Source organism: Semicossyphus pulcher, unplaced genomic scaffold (genome assembly GCF_022749685.1).
Source record: "Semicossyphus pulcher isolate SPU_LCO1_2020_fin unplaced genomic scaffold, fSemPul1.0.p SCAF_28, whole genome shotgun sequence".
NCBI lineage: Eukaryota > Metazoa > Chordata > Actinopteri > Labriformes > Labridae > Semicossyphus > Semicossyphus pulcher.
Window position 1 is genome coordinate 5720673 of NW_027211702.1, and position 22917 is coordinate 5743589.

Sequence of the window (22917 nt, forward strand, 5' to 3'; positions counted from 1 at the left end):
TCACACCTGATGGATCAGGACTCCTCAGACTACAAACAAAAGCAAAAAGCTCCCAACACAAAAAAACTCAGGATCTTCTCCTGAAGACGATCAAGTCTTTAACAAGAATGCTAAACCCAACAGTGAGTTCAGACTTTCTGCCATTCTTAAACACCCTTAAAAATGATGCTGACACTTTGACTGACAGGTGCCTCATGTGTTTCTTGTTGTGCCTCGAGGAAAACAAAAACTCCTCATGTGAAACGTAACACCGGTGCAGCGCAGACTGCTGCTTACGGAGGATTAGACGACAAAACACAAGAAAAGCAGCTGCAAGGTGCACGGCTGGGACCAATACAGGAAATAACACACACACAACAAAAAGAAAGGATTAACGCAAACACACTCAAACAAGCCAGCAGGTTAATTTGCAGGAACTTAATAAACTGAAGCTCCTCTGAAATTGTCTGAATTGTTCACACACAAACACACACGCACTCAGAGCACAGGTGTGTGGGGATAATCTTACCTCACTCATGGGTAAAGTAACAAGTGTCAGGTATCAATTAAAAGACAGAACAGCGCGCTACACACATGCTGCTCTGGGAACACACACGCCATCCACACACTCCCACAAACACAATAAGGAAGTTCATTAATAAAAAACCTGTGAGCCTTCATGTGCTCGCCGTGTTCAGCTGCTCTCCTCAGCCAGTTTATTAAACCACATCTGAGAGCAGGACATACTCGAAATATCAAACGCATTTGTGTGTTTATAAAGAGCTGGAATCTCGTTAGCCTCGCTTAGCATACAGACTGGAAGCAGGGGGAAACAGCTAGCCTGATTCTGACCAAAGTCACCTCCAAATCAAACAAATCAATTCTCTGAACCTTTGTTATTTATTCCACACAACAAGTCGTGGTTCTTGCTTGAGAAGAGACAGTGCATCCACACAAGCAGAACCTTTATGCAACTTCTTTGCTGTATCTTAGTTGGACACAAGAAGTCGGGAAGTCACAGGTGGCCCTCAAATAGCAATTGTCTGGAACTATGGCAACCAATGTGGCCTCAAATATGGGCCAATCAAATACGGTCAATAAAGGTAGTGCACCCAGGTGTCCAACAAACCAGGAAAAAGTTCTGCTGCTGAATACAGTCCAGTAGCTAAACTCCGCAACTCCTTTCGATGTGAAGGAGTAGCGGCTCTACTCCGAGCTCCCTCCGGATGTCTGAGCTCCTTACCTCAGGCTCCTTACCTCAGGCTGGGCCCAGACACCCTGCAGAGAGACTTATTTCAGCCGCTTGTATCCACGATCTCATTCTTTCGCTCACTACCGACTGAATAGTTCGAAGTCAAACCTGGCGCTCTCTGGGCGGCCCACAACCAGAGGCTACAGTCCTCAATGCAGCAGCCCTCGCCTGCATGTCCTCCCCCATTCTCTCTTCCCCTCTTTCCGACACTATCCACTGTACTCTCTCTCACTGTTTTCTCTCTCTCTCTCAAATAAAGGCCAAAAAAATAATCTGTATAAAAACACAACCTAGGGTCCCTACCTCATAATTCACCCCCTATCTGTCTCCCCTGCCTTACCCGTCTTTCTCAAGTTGTCTTCATCATTCTGCTTTGTGTTGAAGAAAATAAAACTTGTTCTTCAACCAACATCCTGAAGATTGAGATCTTTTATCTTTTATTTGCAGTAGTTGTTTTAATTGTGTTGCTTTCAGTCAATCAACAGCTTACAACAGTTTACGTTTTCCTACAACAAATGTCCCCACGCATTTAAACCAAGACGGACGGCACAAGCAGAAAGGAAGTCCTCAGGTGAAATGGTCGACACTGAACAGAATACGATTTCTCATTTTATCAAATGTAAAAAGTTCGAATTATCTGCAACTGGTCTGGAGCCTGTTTATTCAGATTTAGGTGTTTATGGTAAACATTTATGTTTAGGCTTTTAAACCGATTATAATGAGAATAATGGGCTCAGTGTAAACTGTCGACTCTAACGCTGAAGAACAGCCTCTGGGCTTGTTGGTGTTGAAGTGATATTATTAACTATATTCAGGGCTAGTCAACAGAACCAACTTAGTCAGCACTAAATATGCACACTACTTTCTTTATGGGGAAATTATTGTGAATGGACACACAAAGCTGTGGTTAGTTTATTTATCAGATAAAACATCGGTCTGATTTCCTTCATAAAGCCCGATCACACCTGATGGATCAGGACTCCTCAGACTACAAACAAAAGCAAAAAGCTCCCAACACAAAAAAACACGTCTGTCACAGATTCTGTATTCATATGCAGATATCTTTTTATAGCTGCACCGGTAACAAACAGCATTCCTGCAGGTCTATTCTTTTAGTTGTTCTAATTCAGACTGCAGCCTGACAGGGGCGCGACCTGATGGAGCTGGAGAGAGTTGTTGTTCAGAATCAGCAACAGATTTACAACCGACTCTCAAAGCTCGTTCTCGTCTATTTACTGTCAATCAAAAGGTTTATCCTTAAGGCTGATTATATTTTTTGTTTCTCTCTTGTTCACTAAAAGGTAGAATCGTTAGAGAATAATTCAACTGTATTTTATTTCAACTGTTTTGCATTATTTTCCATTTTCTACCATAAATAGCACCAATAAATGATTAATGATGATGATCGCAAGAAAGTCAGTCACATGATCGGAAAGTAATAATAAAACTTTTAAGAAGAAGGAGTAGAAGAAAAAGAAGAAGAAGAAGTAGAAGGAGAAGAAGTAGTAGTAGAAGAAGAAGCAGAAGGAGTAGTAGTAGAAGAAGAAGATGAAGAAGGACTAGAAGAAGATGATGAAGAAGAGGGAGCAGAAGGAGTAGAAGAAGAATAAGGACAACAATGAAAAACACAAAACACACTAGTAAAACTCCAAACGAACACACACACACACACACACACACACACGCACACACACACACACACACACACACACACACACACACACAGAGACTTACAGCTCGACGGGCAGCGTGTCAGAAAGCTCTCCGCTCTGTTCTCGGCTTGTTGTGAGTGTACTGATGGCATTGTTCTCTCTCTCCGAGTGTGTGTGTGTGTGTGTTTCTGTCTGTATCTATTTACTACTCTGCTCTCAGCCAATCAGAGCTCACCTGAACGCACCAATTAGGGCGAGAGCAGCAGGTATGGAGGAGAGAGAGAGTGAGACAGACCGGTGAGGTGAGCGAGGCAGTGTCTGCCAGGTGTGTTTGGTGTCAGTGTCACACGCACACCTTTTGTGTAACTGGCGCAGAGGATGGAGGACACGCACGCAAACACGCACACACAATAACACACACACATATTAAACATAGAACCAGCTAGCACCTGCCTCACACACACACAGGATACATTTAAACACCTGTTACAGGCACACACACTTTTTATAGGTCCTGCTGAATGAAGAACTTTCTCTTTCTCACACACACACACACACGCTAACACACACACACACACACAGACTTTAATCTTGTGCTGCAATAACCCTCAGTTCACTTCAATAAATCTTTATTGTCCCTGAGAGGCTGTTAGTGCAGCTGCAGAGGAGATCTGATGACAGTGAGGCAGAAGACGGGCTCTGCGATACGGCTAACATATGAAAGTTTCTATATTGATCAGTTTTAAAAATGTATCAGGACATGTTACTTGATAATGCTGCTAGTTTGAAGAGTGTCCTTATAATGACAGAAGCCTGAAAACCAGAGGGTTCATTAGTCAAACGTTAACTTAAACTTTAGAAAATAGATTATTAACTTTTGCTTAAGTCGTCTATCATAATTTTTTAGACTGTCCTTTTGTTTTAAGTTAAGAATATTAAAACCTTTAAATAAAAACTGAATTATGTAATTACATGTTCAGTGTCTCTACAATACTCTTCGGTGGGCACAGGAAGTCTGGGGAGTTTGTGAGCTGAGCTGCCGCTAACATCAGCTCAGCTTGTTTTCAGGTCAGGATTCCTTCAGTGTTTATTATCATGACGATTTTACTAACTGAATTATCGACCGAGGTCTCCCTGTCTCCAAAACAAATGTACCTGTTGATCATTACCTGAATGAAACACTGAATAAATCAAATTCAAGTTAAAAATCAGTCTTTCTTTGATGCTTTTCTGCAGACACAGGACGTCAGGATGGGCTGCAAACTGAGCAACCACTGACTTAAGCTCAGCTTGTTTCTCTGACAGCTTAAAGGGACAGTTCAGGTTTTATGACGTGGGTTTTCTGAGGTACAGCCCGAGTTCCTACGTGGAAGCTAAGCAAAGCACCGCTGCAAGTGAGGCCACGAGTAACATATACTTCAGCCACTTAAAAGAGACCTACATATAAACAAACAGTTTAAAGCTGGAGATATTCTTGCTTTTAAACCTTGCGTTGGCGTACACAAACGTCTGCATCATAAACGTCATTGTTCACACACTTGTCCCTGCTCCACGCGTGTTAATGGAGGATACCTCTAGAGGGCGCACCAGAGAGCTCAGGCCGTATGCAGCTACTGTATGTGCGGGATGTAAACAACAGACATGGAGACACTCGAGGAGGTTACTGTGATGTTCATTCTGAGATCACAGCAGAAGAAGTGACAGCTTTGTGTGTTCGCTGGACAGAAAACACCCTCTGCATCGTTTTTCCAACATGTTCCTCCGTGCACGGACGAAACGGTCGCGGACTTGTTTCCATTTAGTTTGGCAGATTTCCAAGTCGACTTCTAAAACAGAACTTATCTGTCTGCAGCTGTTTGACAGGCATGTTTGTCTGGATAATTGCATTTTTCTTCTCTTCTTCACATCCCCTCTGTCGCTATACTGCCCCTACTGTTCATGTGCAGACTGCATCTTGCGTATGCGTACTGTTAATTTTTGAGGACGTGCACAGCCGACGCTCCAAACAGACGCAGGGCAAGCGCAGCAGCCATCATGCTTACGCGAACGCGTAGTTAAAAGCAAGTATATCTCCAGCTTAAGTGTACGCTGTATTTGTTATTTTTGTCACCGTCTTTTCCCTCGGCACTATGTCTTATTCTGAACAACGGCTCTGTGTGCCAATGCATAAAGCGTAAGGTATCACAACAGCTGTTCAGGTCAGAGGTTTGTAGAAAAGACAACAAACAAAGAAAATACAATATTATGGAAACGACGTTCACGATGGAGCCGTTTAGTGAATAAAATCGTTCATCTGTTAAATTGATAAATGCTAGGTAAATAAGGTGATGGTGACGTGACTTGAAACAGTAAATAATCAATTTTAGTATTATTTAAGTTAGGAAACTGACAGAAAAACAACCTTTTGATAAGTGAAAAATTTAAACTTTCTCTAGGTAATTGGTAGGTAGGACCCTTTAAAAATGATGGGGAAGATTTGTTGTGTTTTCCATCTTAGTTGGCACCAAGAATTTAGCAGACTGTCTTTGTATGTGACAACCTGAGTCTACCTTTGGTTTAACTCATCAGTACCCACACAGTGACTCTCAAAAGTCCAAAAATGCTTTTAGTAGCAGTCTCCAACAGTGACTTCTCATCAGCTTCCTCGTTGCTAATGTTGCTATCAATGCTACACTGTGGTCATTCAATTTCCCCCTTTCCTCTGACCTCCTATCACACCCTCTGCAGCCAGCAGGCCACAAACAAAGTGATAATAGACTACATAGGCTCTCTGTTCTCAGGAAATGATTCAGCCTCTTTCCTGTCTGCAAGTGTTCTTGGGAAAATTAGTCATCTAGCCGGAGACAATAGTCCAAAGGTGAAAGCAGCACAGGTATGCAGCTGCAGAGTCTGACCTCCTGCACAGACGACTGAACACGGCCACAACATGCAAATCTAAGGTCCACAGCAGTCTGCCTCATAACAAGCCCAAGATAAAAGAATTAAATATAATAATTAGCACACTTAAATTTAACAAAATATAGTGTTTATCTGCTTTTATAAACAGACCTGAGATCAGTCGACCTCGTGGGGTTCCTTATCAGATACCTGCAGGAAGCCGATCAGACAAAGCCGTGCTCCTGCTCTCTGCTCACTTCTCACGCCTTCCTTCCTCGCCACGCCTTCCCATGATGCCATGTGTGCTTCTACACCTGTCCTCCAGTGTGTGTGTGTGTGTGTGTGTGTGTGTGTGTGTGTCTGTGTGTGTGTCTGAAGTCTAAAGTCCTGTATTGTGTCAGGCCTCTGCAGTAAATAAAAGCTACAGTAGCAACAGCAGCCTCGCTTCCAGTCACACCCGAAACCAAAATACATACCTGGCTTTGTACCTGACAAGGCATCAACCTGAATACTTGCAGAGATGCTACGTGACATCCAAACAACACACCCTGCGGTGGCCATGTTGGAGGTCATCCGCTGTTCAACATGCAATGTGTTCTTCTCCACAAAACTAACAAGTCAAGATTAATCTTTATATCCTTTCCGGAATAAAGTTTGGTGCTTGCTTGTTAGCTAACCACTTGTATTGAATGCTATCTAAACTGGCTAAGAGAAGCTAGCATCAGAGAGGCTAAAACAAATGCCACAAGAAAACCAACTGTCAAGTATCTTTGTACCAAATGAAACTCCGTTAGTGACAAAAAGTGCAGTTTGGTGTGCTAATTGCGGCTGCCATATTTGAGGTCGCCCCCTGTTCAACATCAAATGTGTACTTCCCCACAAAATGAACAAATCAAGGTCAATTTATGTCCCTTCCTTCCAGAAACGATTCATTTCATCACTGAATCATCTGTCTGAATTAATATTTTGTTGTTTGCTTGTTAGCTAACTATTGGGCAAAGCTAACCACTGCCTTCCTTGTGTTAACACTTTTACAGAATGCTATCTAACCTGGCTAAGAGAAGCTAGCATCAGTGAGGCTAACACAGGTTCCACATGAAAACCAACCGTCAAGTATTCTTGTATCAAAAGAAACTCTGATAGTGACAAAAAACGCAGGGAAAAGTGCAGAGTCTGGTGTGCTCACTGCCGCAGCCATATTGGAGGTCGCCCCCTGTTCAACATCAAATGTGTTCTTCTCCACAAAACAAAAAACTCAAAATGAAAATATGTTCCCTTCTTTCTGGAAACGACTCATTCCATCACTGATTCATCCACAACTCCACAAAACTCACATAATTTATCTGTCTGATTTAATAATTTGGTATTTGCTTGTAAGCTAACTCATGAGCAAAGCTTTTCCTTCTTTTCACTTGATTAGAATGATATCTAAACTGGCTAAAAGAAGCTAGCATCAGTGAGGCTAACACAAATCCCACAAGACAATCAACAGTCAAAAAAACTCTGATAGTAACAAGAAAATGTCAAAAAAGCAGGAAAAAGTGAGTTTGTTGTGCTCCTTGGTTGAGCGGTTTATAGATTTTTAAAGCGATGTGGTCTCAAAAGGTATGAAGTGAATCACCACAAGAACACATCAAAGGACTTTCACCATAGCGATCAGAGTCTCTTGTGAGACAGAAGTTACACGAGTACTTATTTTACACAAAACCAAGTAGTTTTCTTCCTAAAGATAACCCTGATGCATCTGTGTCCTATCATTATGTGTTAGAAAGGCTTTCTTCTTCTTCTATCACTTTTAAATTTCCATTTCCGTTGAGCCTGCACGTAATATTACCACATCATGTGTCACCATCACATAATGTGGTGTCGTGGTCATTTTCGCTTCCTCCTCAACTTCAGGTAGCTTAAAGCTGTTTATCTACAGGTCTGAAATAACTCTTTGAGCAGCCAGTTTCAAGATGCAAAACTCAAACATGTTTAAAAATCTTTGTTAGAACAAAGAACTAAGATAAGACTCTGGTTAACTCTTTTAGCAAGGAACAAGCTAGCTAACTAACTAGCATTTAGGCTATTGCAGGTTAACGGAGCTGTTGGAGCTTTAGCTGTCGTGTATTTGAGTAGAAACCAGAGCTAAACACAGCAACTCTTCCTCCGTTTGAAAATAAATCTACATTATCAGACGTCTTATTTTCACGTAGAATGTTAGTGAATTGATAAACAACATGCAGCTTAGGCTAGCTCTCTGTTAACAGTCTGACTACTATGTAAAGAGGTGGTTTTAAAGGATACATATGAAGTCATCTTACTCTCAAATTAACTTCACAGTGAATGTAATAATCAGCAGGGAAAGCACTAATGACAGATGATAACATTAATGGATCTTTGTTTTCCTGCTTGTGTTTAATCAGCTCTGATTTGGACTCTGAACCAGGATGTGATCCTGACCAGTTATAGATTACACCGGCTCACAGAAGCAAGAAGGGGGGAAACTTCTATTACTGTCGGTGATATCAGACATTCATACTGAGCTGCAAAGATCAAACACAACAAACTTCTTAAAAACAACGGTAAAATATTTAAAAATGAGCATAAACCCATAAATCCGTACAAAAGCTAATTGCAGCTCAACTGTTAAACTACTCCGTCTGGATTTGCAGGGAAAAAATGTATTTAAGTGAGTTATAGAGTTAAAATGTATTTACTGGTATAAGACTTGGACTGTAAGTAAGACCAGAAGTCTGTATTAGTCTCTAAGTATTAATTACTAAAATGTTAAGTTGATGGACTTAATGCAAATGATTTGAGAGACTTAAAAAAGGACATAACTTTTCTATCAATATTTGAATTTATCGATTCATCAAGCAAAGAATTATAAAATATGGATTCGAGGAAGACGTTGTTCATGGTGGTAGCAAGAAGAGAGCAGATGTCTGCAGGGTCTTCTCCTGTGTTCAGTCTTTAGCTCTTTAGCTCTTTAGAGCTATATTTTATTTGCAGAGCTTTCATCTTTTCATTTTGGAGGCTTGTTATTTCTTTATTTCCCCAAAAATCTCAAATATCAGTAATATTCAAAAGGTCTAAGTAGGTCGAAACTGTTTTTGTAAATTAAATTAAAATTTTCATTAAAATAAATATAACTCGACATATTGGAATCGACTTGACGTTCTAATTCTCACAACAGCAACTTTGAACTTGACAGAGACTTGAAGGTTAACACTTGGAGTAAAATACTCCCCCATAACAGTATAAATATTTCCCCCCTTTTCTTACTCACACATAAAGCCACACATCAGTGGTAGAAAAAGCCAACTTCACATGGAGAGCTGAAGGTCAGTAACATAATTAAATACAATTGTTTGGGTCATAACTTTGACAATACTTGTTGGATTCACTTGAGCAATGTCTGATATGTGTTTATACGTCGGTAAATGGACTGCACTTAGAGCTTTTCTAGTCTTGCGACCACTCAAAGCACTTTTACAATACATGAACATTCACTATGCCACCGCGAGCAATTTGGGGTTCAGTGTCTTCCCAAGGACACGTCGACATGCAGACTCAGGGAGCCGGGGATCGAACCGCCAACCTTCCGATTGAAAGATGCCCGACTCTACCACGGAGCCACAGCCGCCTCGTACGTTTGATTTGGATCTCCCATGCAGAAGTTGAACACATTAAACCACACACAGAGTTTGCGTCTGTACCTGCGGACGGTGATCTGCAGCGTCTTGTACGATCCTTTGACCAGAGCGATGGCCTCCTGTCTGTATCCAGTCAGCTCCACCTCGTTAATGACGATAATCTCATCGCCCACCTGCAGAGGCTGCTCCAAACAGTCCGCCTTACCGCCCTCCTCCACCTGCACACACACAAACACACAAACACAAATGAGGTCAATGAATTTGCAGCTGCGATTTGCATGTATTTAGCCTCTTTTAGCGAAGGTGCACTGGGTTCCTATTGCAGTCCTCCCTTTCCTGCAGCCTCTGTGCTAAGCTAAGCTAACACGTACAGACCTCTCTCTGTCCTGGACACACAGCGGTGAAAGCTGTCGACTCACACTTGCTGCAGCAGCTGTTATCAGGGTTTCTATTGTTCGGGGAGGTAGGAAACACTTGTGGTGTGTGTGCATGTGTGTGGGGTCACTGTGGGGGAAAGTTGGATGTTTGCCTGGTAGCTTTGTCTTTCCTATTTCCTCTCCATGTCGATTAGTCTTTGTAGGGTGAAAACCAGTTTTTGTTGGAAACTCAAGATGTTTTCTTCAAACGTGTCCCTAACCGTCGCCAAAGCAAACTAAATCCAGATGTCGTCCACATCAGGACTTCACTGGATCTGTCTTGATGGGAACTATGTCTCTTTGAAGTTGGCCTGAAACTAATGGCTGTTTTCCTTTCACCTTTCTTGATTTCTTTTACTATTCTTTGCCAATTTTTATTTTTTTTTTCCCAAGGCATGCACTAGCAAGGGATGCTAGTCGCCAGTCTCGGAAGCTAACGACCAGCCTAGCAAGCAGCCGATCCAGTGGGTTGCTAGCTTCAGCGTGCTAGTCACTAGCCTCTAAAGCTAATGACCAGCCTAGCTGAACCAATGGGTTGCTATGTTAGACGCATGACTTGCCGCCTGGTCGAATGAATAGGCGGCTTCTCATTTACCGCCGACGGCCTGTCAGTTACTTGTGCTGGCTTATCATTGGCCAAATCAGTAGAGGGCTTTGGCAAGAATAAAGCCTCCTTTGGCCTCTCAATAGTTTTAATTTTGTCCTTTATCCTGCGCCATACTTCTGTGACCCAGCCATGCTGATATTCAGTACAACAGCACGACCTTGAGTGTGACATCACTGAAGTACTTTGTCAGTAAAAATCTAAATATATGCAAACACAAAGTTTCTGTTAGTTTCTCGTCACTGCCGCGTTGTTGTCTAAAGTGATGCATACACACACACACACACACACACACACACTGTGTCAGCGTGACCCAGCTGCATTATCACTGCTGTCGATGATGCCTCTCAGCAGCCTGTCAGTGTGTGTGCAGCAGTATCAGAGCATACGTCTGTGTCTCTGTTTATCACTGTACGTGTGTGTGTGTGTGTGTGTGTGTGTGTGTGTGTGTGTGTTCGTCCTCTCTAAGGTCACATTGTCTTGTGTTCTTGTTGTCTGTGAGATAAGCTCAATCAAATCCTAACTCGGCCATCAAAATGTCTCTGCACAAACGTCACCAGCTCTGAAAACATTCCTGCTCTGAGTTTGATGGATGAATTTGTTGTGAAATAAAAACACATGCGGCTCTCTGATGTGGCTCTGATGCTCCTGTAGAGCACCATGAATTCAGACAGTTCAGCAGTACATTTCGGGTGAATCAAATGCTCGCAACAGTTTTCAGTTTGCACTCTGAGGTTTGATGGCTTTATCCTTGAAAGTTTTCACAGTGTCAGAATCTCCTCCATCTTAACGCGAGCATGCTGAGCAACAGATAAGCACGATGGCCAAGGTAAACTACATACAGTATACTCCCTTTATATGTCCTTCGACAAAGATGTAATGTGCTAAAGTTAACCAGAGTTAACTTTGTAATGTAATGGTCTCATTGATATGAAGGAAGAGCCTGCATTTTATCGCACGGTACGGGTAATTCTGTTATTTAAAGACCTACGTCAAAGTTTTTAAAATATATTTTGGGTATAAATGATTAATAGGGACAAAAAGGTTTTGAATTGCTGCAGTAGATTGCTTCAGACAGCAGCCATGAAACAGCCTGTAATGGCTGCAACTCGGAGGCAAAAGCCCTTTTTTACTCTCCCGTTCTGCCACAGCGGCGTAACGAAGCGCTGCCGTCACCGTCATGCCGGCCTAAAGCCGTCCCAGTGTGTGTTTTTACACAGCGTTCTGGCTCCGCTGTTTACACGGACGCCGTTCGCCTCTGTTACTACCTCCGATACCAGCTCAGAGACGGAACGACTTCGCCCCACCATTCCACCTCCCCCGTGTGCAACAGAGGCGTAATAATCCCGCCTTGACTTGGTGGATAAAAGGGGATAGTTGCGCCCGATCATCCTCTAAAAGTTCTTGTTGTTTCCACTGACAGGCTCAGATTGTTTTTCTGTGTCTGACAACATTACAGAAAGGATCCCTACAGAGATAAACCTTTTTGTTACAGGGCAACTACTTTTCTGAAACCAGAAACAGCTGTTACGTCTCTCTTTTCAAAGAAAAAAAAGTATTTTTACCTTGCAGAAAATGTGAGTTGCTGGTCTACCTCTGCCTTGATCTGTTTGTGTTGATTTACTAACTGGTGGACACAGCCTTAGACGAGCAACGCCGGTGTTCTACGAGTTAAAAATCACAGTTTTTTTCAGTGGAGTCTGGTGGCTTTGAAAAGAGAGCAACTGTACGGCCTTTTATCTGGATCCTATCTTAGAGAAACCTTCTATCTCTGTCGGGATCCTTTCTGTCATGTTGTGAGACACTTAGAATAACAACCTGAGCCTGTCAGTGGAAACAACAAGAACTTTTAGAGAACGTTCTTTGATCTTGCACATTTGCAGCCATTACAACCATTTTGCTGCAGCAGGCTGACGTAATCTACTGGGGCAATTCAAACTGTTTTGTACCTCTTGGTCATTTAGACCCCAAAAAACATAAAGTAAGGTCCAGGTTTAAAAACACAGGCATTACTCTTTAAGGCTTCAGAGAGGTCACATGTGTGTTTAGACGTTTGTCTTGATCAACAATCTGCCGCTTGATTCTTCCACCAAAGTCCATGCATTCTTTGCCCAAATTAAGAAATCCGGGTTGCAGTTACAGTGACAAAGGTGAATCTGAATCGAACCAGCTGTCGGTAACATCCGGGATCAGAGTTTGGGTTCACCACGAGTTGAGAAATACAGTAACAAACAGCAGAACGAGCCTTTCTTTGATGATTGTTTTCACATGCTCTCCTATGATTGACGGCGGTATCTAACACTGTCCTGAAACAATAAACCCCGCCCATCTGGGACTCTTCGAATGTTAAAACAACTGCCAAGAATTTTGCACATGCAGGGCGTGTCTGACCCTCTTCTGAATTACAACATGTGTTACGTCTGAACAAAAGCATACTGTGTTTTGGCCCACACGCTGAACATTTTAAGGATCGGTGAATGAGACAAAACGGAACAAAATTACAGAAGAAGAAAAAGACATTGTTTCAATACTCTCCAACAGATGGGGGTCAGTGTAAGGCCCAGGTAGCTGACCAACACAGATGGCTTATCAAAACCAAAAAAAGTAACCCAAACTTGTCTGATGAGGCGTGCTGATAGGAGGAAGGAAACTAAACATCCTCTCAGAGCTGTGAAAGAAAAACAAAGTGCTAAAATGTAAACTATTCCTCCGTTCTGCAGAACTCGGCACATGTCGGCTCTGTTTTCCTTTTTTAAGAGTAAATATACCCAAATAAGGTTTGCAGAATCCCTCGGTAACTGTGTGTGTGTGTGTGTGTGTGTGTGTCTGACTTTGGTATTCCAGCTGAAATTCATTACCCTGCAGTCGGAGATATCCAAACAGAGCGGCTCGGCCTGTTCGTACTGTGACTGAAACAACATACCTCCTCTAATCAATAAAGAATGTGAGATTTGGGAAAATATCCAAACACAGAAGAACCTGAAGAAAGACCTCCTGACCAGAAATCACACTTTATCTCAATTCACATTCTCGTGTACTTCAACTAAACATGATGGTTTCCCCACGATTAAATAAACGTGATTGATGGCGATATTTACGTCTAAAATGCTCCGCCCGTAGAAAATCAAATACGCATATCAAATCAAGCGCTCCCTAAACTAACAGCCGCTCCCCCAGGGGGCGATGGAGAGGTTTGGGCTTCACTTTCGGGGGAGCTGACATGTCATGTGATGAGCGCCTACCTTGCAGCGGCAGTTTAGAGGGGAAGAGTAAACAACAGAGGCGGTGTTTCAGTTCTATGAGTGACCGTGTTAACTGGAGACTTTCAGCCGAATGCACTTGTGGTTGTCATAGTTACAGCAGCTGTTGACAAGAAGACTACATTGTCATCCTCGTGAATGCTTCTTTGTTGTTTTCATCACTATTCAAACTATATTTCTCTGTTACGTCTTTGAAGTGTTGTTTGTGCAAACGTGTCTTGAAGGCGCTTTGAACGCTGCTTGTTGTTACGCTAAAACAGGAAGAGAGAAAACCACTTGTTAAACCGAAACACTGGTCCCCCTGAAACGGCTCGTCAGCGCTTGTTTCGAGGTATATCAGGTTTAGGACAAGCGATGTAAAGAAAAAACAATAATCAGCAAAGAGGTCATGAAACCTGCGTCTGCGCCGCAAAGCAACTAACACAAAACAACTAACTTGAAAAACAGCACAAAGTGCAGCATGATGAGTGTATGAAGGCCGAGAGGAAGAACGAGCTGCTCTATGTCAGACATCCAAAAGAGATGCTGTGCAGCGCCTAACCCTATCCAACACCCAAAGACTGACACTGAAATTACCCATGATGCACCAAATTCAGGTAAAGAACCGGATTTTAAGTTGTAGTTTGATGCAAAATTTGTACATGAGCCTGAATGCAGCCCAACATGGAACTGAAAGTGTTGCTCTGTTTGTTTAAATGTGAAAGTACAATAAAAAATGTTGTCCTTAAAATTAATACATAATCGTGATCTCAATATTGATCAAAATAATCATGATTATCGTTTTGGCCATAATCGTTCAACCCTGTGGGGAACCCTAGACACTCGTCAATGGACGCCATCTTGGCCCATGTGGCATAAGGGAAGGATGTCGGTGAAGGCGGCAGCTTAATTTCTGCGTGGTGTGAAACAGGGAGCACGCGAGCAACTAAACGTTAAAGCATTTTACTTTTTCTTCATTTTAATAAATACAATTGAATATATTTTATCAGATATATTGGCGAGCAGCAATGGTGGTCAAATTTTGGATAATGCTTCTTCCATTCAAAGTACAAGAGGTCAGAAGTTCTGATGAAGCCTGCAGCCTTTGGTCGATAAGTCGTTTAGTATTTTGATTTTTTAATTTGAGTCATTTTGAGACAAACTTGTCAAACATTTGTTGCCTCTGGCTTTTTAAACATTTGGATTTGCTGCTTTCTTTGTCATTTATCGAAGGAGATGAAAGTCTTTGGGTTTTGGAGTGTTGGTCGGACTAAAGAAGCAGTTTGAAGACGTCACTTTGGGCTCTGTAAAAATGGGGTGACATTTGAAAGACTAAATGACGTACAGATAAATCATGAAAAGAACAATCAATGATCAATAAATAATGAAAATAGCAGTTGATGTTCACAGAGGAGAGTTTTGGTTCCAGCTTAAACTTGCACCTTTATTTTGAAGGAGTATCTGTGGCAGCGTCTGTGCACATTTACAGTTTATTGCCAGTCATGAGACTTTCAGATTAAACTAATGAAGATTGTGTAACCTGAGCTGAGCTGCCTGGATTTCCCTCACTATGACCTTTGACCCCGGCTCAGAAATATGTTCTGCACCGATGATAAACAAGCTGACGAAGCCAAATCTGTTTGATTGGACTCTGAACGGACCTCATCTGATACACAACTCGATAAATGTGAATCTGAATATCTGAGACGTCACGAGTGATTTGATTGTTCCTCACTCGATTAAATTACCGCTCAATAGCTGTGCAGTTTGTATAACATTTGAAACTCTCTAAATGACTCATAAATTTAACTTGAGGCCATGAAAACAAAACATGTTAAAGGTTTTTCAAATCACATTTGCCCACTAACAGGCGCTGGTTTAGCTAAGGCAGCTGTACAGTCGCCCCATAATACAGAGGCTACCGTCCTCAACGCAGCGGCCGCAGATTCGACTCCCGTCCTTGGCTGCTGGTCATTCCCTACTATTTTCTCCCAATATGTCTTGTCTGTCTTCTAAATGAAGGCAAAATGGCCAAAAATCTTTGAAAAAAATAAAGAAGCTGGGGCGCCGGTTTAGCTCAACGGTTAAATCGTACGTCCCATATACCAAGGCTACACTCCTCGTTGCAGTTGCCCCATATTCGACTCCCATCCTCGGCTCTTTGCCGCGTGTCATCCCCCATTGTCTCTTCCCCTGTTTCCGACACTATCCACTATCCTCTCCCTACAAGTGAAAGGCATAAAGGGCCCTCAAAAAGAGCTACTAACAATTTCCAAGGGCCCAAAGAGACGTCTTCAAAGACTCCTCATTTAGGGCCTGTGTCCACTAATGGTGTGTTCAGAGCGCTTTTCACCGGCGCTTTCTGTTGCTAGGTTACGAAAGTCGGTAGTGACTGTTAAGTCTGTTTCAAATCGCTCTGTATGCTTCATATTTGTATATTCGCATATTACTGAAGGAAATTTTACAAAGAAAACATAAAAACAAAGAAATGAACGTGTCCTGGAAATTGCACCTTCGAAAAAACAAAAAGGATTAGCTTCTCCTCCGCCACTGTTGTTGACAAAGTTGATATCGGAAGTCCCGCCCCTTCTTGATTTTGATTGGTTGTGAGGGAGAAGTGACAGTTATGAGCATGGCGGTGTTCCAAAAGTGCAGTGACAAAAAAACAGCGTTTTTGAGCAAAGGACGGCGAGCGCTCAAAACGCTGAGCGGCATTAGTTCTGTTTAGAAAATAGACGCTGCCAGCTCAAAAAAACAAAACACTGTTAGTGGACACTCTGTGGCTCTGACTCTAACAAATGACAATGAAAAGCACATGTTTAAGAAGCTGGATGCAACAAATGTTTGACATTTTTGCTTTAAACGACTGAAACAATCAAACAATCATCCAAATTGTTTGCTATAAATGAACCAATAGAAAGGGTGAAAACAAAACAAGCAGGTTTACAAGTAGGAGTCCTGCTTTCAGGCAAGTCAAGTACAATATTCTTTTCAGCTAAATGTACATGTGTAATGAAAATAAAAGCTCTCGTCTGGAATAATGGTCCCTGAAAATGTTATGTCATTACTCTAGAACTAGCTCCTTTATATCCTGTGGGATAGTTTATTCTATATCCAGAATATTACATAAATTGATCATATCATGTGACACTTTCACTGTCCTCAGTGTGGACAAGGCTAGACGCACAACAAAGAGAGACATTAGCTGTCAATGTCGGGACAGACAGAAAATAAGATGGAGCTTAAAAAGAAGAGGAGCTAAAGAGATAACAGAAAGACTAAAGAGAAATTTAAATGCAAACAAGCTGGTAAAAAGAGACACAAGCAGTCAGACATCACAGTGCTAACACTGAGTACTACAAAATAAAAGCATGACTGTGTTCAAAAGCACCCAGGAAAACACATAATTCACATTCTTGTCCTATTTTACAGTCCTTTGGCCTCAGTCCCAGAATAACCCCCACACGCACACGCATGCACGCACATGCGCGCGCGCACACACACACACGCACACAGACACACACACACACACACACAGACCAGCCTGCTGATTTGCATGTTAATAAAATGAGGCCATGATGGCTGTCGGGACAGAAAGGGAATCATTAGGTATTACTTTACTTATTACATCAGAAGGAATGCTGCTTTCTTCAATAACATTAATATTACAACAAAGTAACTGTCAGTAAAATACCACAGACCATCACACCTACTGTACCGTCCCAGAGTTATCAGTCTCTTTTTAAATCACTGTATTTATATGGGTCTCAAATTCACACCGTCAGTGATGCCTCGATTTATTCTGAAGGATTAAATAAATGTCAATTCTCTGAGTTTAGTTTGACAAAGTGACTGCGTGTCAGTGATGCGTTGAAAACTTGTAACTGTTGACTAGTGTTTCCCCGTGTCCCATCAGAGTGCTGTCTGTGTTCAGGCCTTAGATTAGGTTATGGTTAGGTGTGGCAGAGGAGACAGTCGCGGTTAGTTCTGGTGCAGGTTAAGGAAAGTGTGTGCAGCTTCTTTCATGTGTGTCTGCTTATGTTATAAAATTAGGTAGCAAATTTGGAAATACTGATATAGTCCAATTGCGGTTAAAAAAAAAGTAATTCAGAACAAATTTCATACATTTCTAAATCCATAAAGTCTTTGATTGAGTCACGAAACAGCCTCCTGCACTCGTCTAGCCAGCAGCCATTTTCCTCTGATGTCACACTCAGGTGTGAAGCTCAGAAGCTGTAATAATGCACTGCTGCGGTGTTATAGTTTGTAAGTTGTTTTAAACATAAGGAATCTTACAAATGATTATTAATTTAGTGCTTTCCAAATGAAGAGACAATGGAAAGTGAAAATCTTGGTTTCACATTTTAAGTTCAAAACAACGTATTTGGTAACATAGTAGCTACGGTTAGACAACAGCTAACGTTAGCGTACAACCACTTCCTGATAGTGTAACACGATACATTAGCAAAGTAGCACTCTTTTTAAGATGCTGTTTCCACACTCTTATAAACTTAATGTAAGTACAATTCTAAAATTTAAACAGTTATCCTTCAAATTACAATCTAAATATTGGTCAGAAGCAGGCCGTTACAACAAGTCTATGTACAAGCAGTCTTTTACAGATGTAAAAAGCCCCACTGATATATTGTTTGGTAGATTTTATTGGCCTATATCGGTCTATCACAGATACTGTAGTCCTATATCAGTATGTTTTCTGATATAGACAGATATAAAAGCTTTTCTTTCAGGATGTAAAATGCAGAAAACAGTGCTTTGGCTGATTTAGATATGATGTCATCTTGTACTCCAGCTTATTGTAACAGTTGAGAAGTGGGTGGTTTTTGGTTGGCAATGTATGATGATGTTTTTTATTTGTTAAGGTAAAAAAGTGCTATTAAAACCTTTGCAGAGTCATATTGGTGCAAAAACGGTGCACAATTCACATCCAGTTTTATTGCAGCTCAAATATTATGTAAGCTCGGTAATATGTAATATCGGTTGCCATATCTGTATCAGTAAAATCGCTAGGCTATCCGTTTAAAAAAATCCACATCAGTATGGATCTACATTGAAATGCATCATTACTTTGTTCTATTAGCATCTTTTGTGATGAATAAACTGTAAATCTACCTAAAAAGGATGAGCAGGCCCACTTCTTCCACCTCCGACATTGTACTTTATTTAAAAACAAACTTTAGTGCTCTGGATTGATCAAAGAAATAATCGATAGTTTCACGATTATTTAAATTATTGTTTTCTAAATATGATACTCACACTCAACAGGTCCCAGTAGTGTATAGTAGTAGCCTACTTTATAATGACATGTCAGGTGGGACCAATATTTTAATATAACACATTAATGCTTCCGGTATCGTACCTTCGAGATGATGAGCGGCTCTTCGTGCTCCAGGCCGCCCTGCAGGGTGAAACCCCACGGTGCTCCTCCCTGCAGCCGGGCCTCCACCAGCACCCAGCCGCCGCCGCCGCCTCCTCCTCCTCCTCCTCCTCCGCCTGCCGCCTGCTGCTGCTGGAGCCCCGCCCGGCCGCCGCTGCTCTCCATGCCGGGCCAGGGAGCGCTCTCTCCGGGCTGCTTTGCCCTCAGCCCGGCTGCGGCCCGGCGGACTGAGGAGGGGGTTACCGGACTGAGGTTAACGATGTCTCCTTCACGAGCACATATCCTCCATTCATTTATAACTCCTCGTTAAGAAAAAGTGAAAGAAAGTAAAGTGTCCGAGCTCCGAGCTGCGTTTCCTGCAAAGTGCATTCCTGAAGCGCAGAGAGCGGCTGATCCTCCGGCAGACAGACTCCAGAAACACCCCGAAACTGAACTTTAAAGGAGGTTAAAAAGTTTAACAGAGAGGAGAAATTGTTAAAACTTCAAGATCAACGAAGGTCAGATGAGATCTGCTCAAACAGAAATCCAAACCTCCTCTCTCTCTCACTTTTTCTCTCTCTCTCTCTCTATCTCTCTTCCGAAAATCAGTTTAGCATCACAATAGGATTTACTGCGACTCAGTGAGCGAAAAGAAAAGAGAGAGACACAGAGAGAGAGAGAGAGAGAGAGAGAGAGGTGGAGTGAGAGAGGGGGGACACGAGAGGAGAGGGTGAGGTAGGAAAGGAATGAAGAAAGAAGGAAATAAAAGAGGAAGGAAGGAAGGATACAAAAAGAAACATAGGAAGGAATGAAGGAACAGGGAAAAGGGAAGTGAATAAATTAAAAAGTGATAAAAAGAGAAGAGCTGTGAACAAAAAGACTGAAAGAGCGTGTTTCCTGTGTGTTTCCTGTGCGTGTGCTGATGGGTGGTAATCCAATCCACCACAGCAGAGCTGAACTCTGCAGCAGCAGGTCTGACGCTGTTCGCTTTCACACTAGAACCAGATTACTGAGAAGAACCACATAAACCGCCTGGTGGATCAAATTGTTTACACGCTTTACAATAAACCAACATCAGCGGTTTGATGAGCAGGCTCATGTGTGGCAGGAAACATCTCATCAGCAGCACGAACTAAAAGCCACACGCTGGTACACATGATGATGAGGGGGCATAGATGTGTGCACTACAAATTCAAGCCTATTGGTGGCGCTAGAGGACGAGTCAGCAGATCACCAAAGTCAGTGGGATTCATCATCCGAGAACAAATTGTTTCATACTAATCCACTTAATATTTGTTGACATGTTTGAGCCAAGAACAAATGAGTGGACTGTCCCACCGAAGGACAGTTAACCATATTCACAGAGCGGCCATTTCCCACTGACATCACGCTCAGGATAGGATACTCAACTCAGCTTCAACTTTCACAGTGGACAGTGAAAATCTGAGGGACATCTGGTCGTATTTTAAGTTTAAACAACATAATATTTGATACCTAGTTAGCTGCCATTAGACAACAGCTAACGTTAGCACGAGATAAAAGGCGTACCTTTCAAGCTAACATCAGAAAGGGGTTTTGGCCTTTCTAATGTTTACTAGGTACTTACACGCTAATGCAAGCTCATGTGCTAATCTTGCAGTAGTCAACATTAATAATAGCTAGGGATATACGCCTTTTCTTTTGTATTGTAGCGTATTGCACATTCAAACTGTAATTTTAGCTTTGGATGTAATTGAATGCTAACGTTAGCTAATGGGTAATATTGTTTTACCAATTGAAATATGGCCCTTGCCATTGTGACATTTGGTTTTTGAACTGCTATGTTGAGGCCGTGTTTGGTATTTTGGCTGTCGCCATCTTGGTTTGTTTGGAGCCAAAAGGAGCTGGAGAGAAGCGCGGGTTTAGTAATTGTTATTGATCGGCTAATGCTAGCTTGGTTAGCAAGATATATACAAAATTCACAGTTATTATTTTGGATTCTTATTTTAAACAGCAAAATAGTGGCCTTATAGGCTATACGGGAAAAAAGAGCAGACAACACCTAAGAGTATCTTTTGGTACAGCCGAACGCTGAACAAAACATTATGTGATAGTGACGAGTGGGGCCATAATTTACAAAATGCACATCATGCTGAATTGGCACTATTTCAAGAGAGAAGTAGGCTGAGTAGACTTGTGAACTATCTGACTTTTTTTGCAGACTAATGGCCAGCAGTGGGAGACTCCACCTGCTGGCCATTAGTCTGCAGGTTTAAGACACTTCTGCATTGGCCTCACTTTCCAGACCTGAAGGCCCGTCCTCTTCTTACAGTCCATGATCCATAAGCACTTTCACTGCCTCATAAATTAAACTAACCCTACTTTGAATCCTTATTCTCTGAAACCGACTCTTTACTGCCTGTTCAATCAATCCATATTAAAAGGGACACATCTTAGTTTGTTTACAGGTCAAGATAGAGCAGTGCAGTGTCTGAAAATCTGCTTGAAGTCAATTAGTGTGAAAACAAAAAATATCTGGGGTGTAAAGTTTGTAAAAGTGAGCTTACCAGACTTCTGCAGCCTGCTTCTCATTTCTGCTTGAAGTCAGATGCTCCAGGCTACATTAGCAGCTGCTAGCAGAACCTGAACATCCAAGAAACATCAGGCTCAGTGGCAGTGATATACCCCCAAATAATTTAGTTGCTGGTTGCAAATCACACTGAGGTTACAGGTGTGGGCCCAGTTTTGGAGAGTTAAGTTCCTCCTTCTACTTCGGGTGTTTACTGACATTCTGAAAACCAGGTTAGAGGTGCATTACTGCCACCAACTGGACAGGATTGGAACAAGGGGATTAAGGTGGTTTGTACCAAAGAGCCGTGCAAAAGAATCCGATGGTTTGCAAATTTGCATTACTAGTTCAAGATCTTACAAACCTTCTACCGATTTGACACCAGGAAAATCCAAAAATTGAACATGACTATGAATTTAAACTAAACTAAACTAAAAGATATATCAAGGTATATAATATCAAGAATTAATTTATTCCTTTTCAAAACTTTAACCATTCACTTCTTTACAAACTCAATAAAATATATTCACTTATTTTCCAATTCAACGTATCCATCATGGTATCTTGACGAGTTGTTATTTGAATTAATGATATCTACACTTAAATTCCCACTAGTCACAACATTAGATACTTATTAAGGCAAATACCTTCCACTTTATTCAAATGATCATTCTAGAAATTTACAGTTGTTTTCACAGATTTCATACATTGAATTCTAAATGTCTAAAATTCAATTCTGATTAGTCAAAATTTAATTATTGATATGTTCACTTGGTATTGTAAAAAGTAAGAATTTAGCATGACATCACGCTCAGGGAGGGAAACTCAACTGCTAGCATATGTACTATGTAGCAGGTTTGCATATCATATAAACATAGGTAATCTGACAAATTGTTATCATTTAAGTGCTTCCACTGAGAGTAAATGTATAATGAAAACCTGAGGGACATCTGACCATATTTCAAGTTACAACAACGTACTTGATAACTCATTCGCTGCCATTAGACAACAGCTATTGTTAGCAATCAACCACTTCCTCCTAGCTAACATAACAGTTAGTAAGTGCTACATGATTTAAGAGAAAAGGCGAACCTTTCTAGGTATCACTAAAGTTAGAAAGGGGTTTAGGTCTTTCCTCTAATGCTAGTTAGGTAGTTACACAATCCCTAATATCAAGCTAAACTGTTAAAATAGCCTACCTAGTTAGCAAGCTAATGTGCTAACCCTGCAGTAGCTAACCCTGCAGTAGCCAACATTAATGATAACGAGGATTAATATAATTCCAGATCTACAATTGTAACTTTGTAAAAATGTATATTTATAGTAGCAACAATT

The 22917-nt window shown here is 41.5% G+C and overlaps 1 protein-coding gene across 2 annotated transcripts in view; it reads right to left on the minus strand.

The window, feature by feature from the left end:
- The window catches only part of shroom3 (shroom family member 3), a 75340-nt gene extending 56120 nt beyond the window's left edge, over window positions 1-19220 (minus strand). For both annotated transcript variants that reach the window (XM_069677151.1, XM_069677150.1), the window contains exons 1-2: window positions 19038-19220; window positions 9465-9619 (exon numbers count right to left, since the gene is read on the minus strand). In XM_069677151.1, the coding sequence (XP_069533252.1) occupies window positions 9465-9619; window positions 19038-19220 (338 nt within the window). The remainder of the gene's footprint in view (window positions 1-9464; window positions 9620-19037) is intronic.
- Window positions 19221-22917: the final 3697 nt, after the last annotated feature.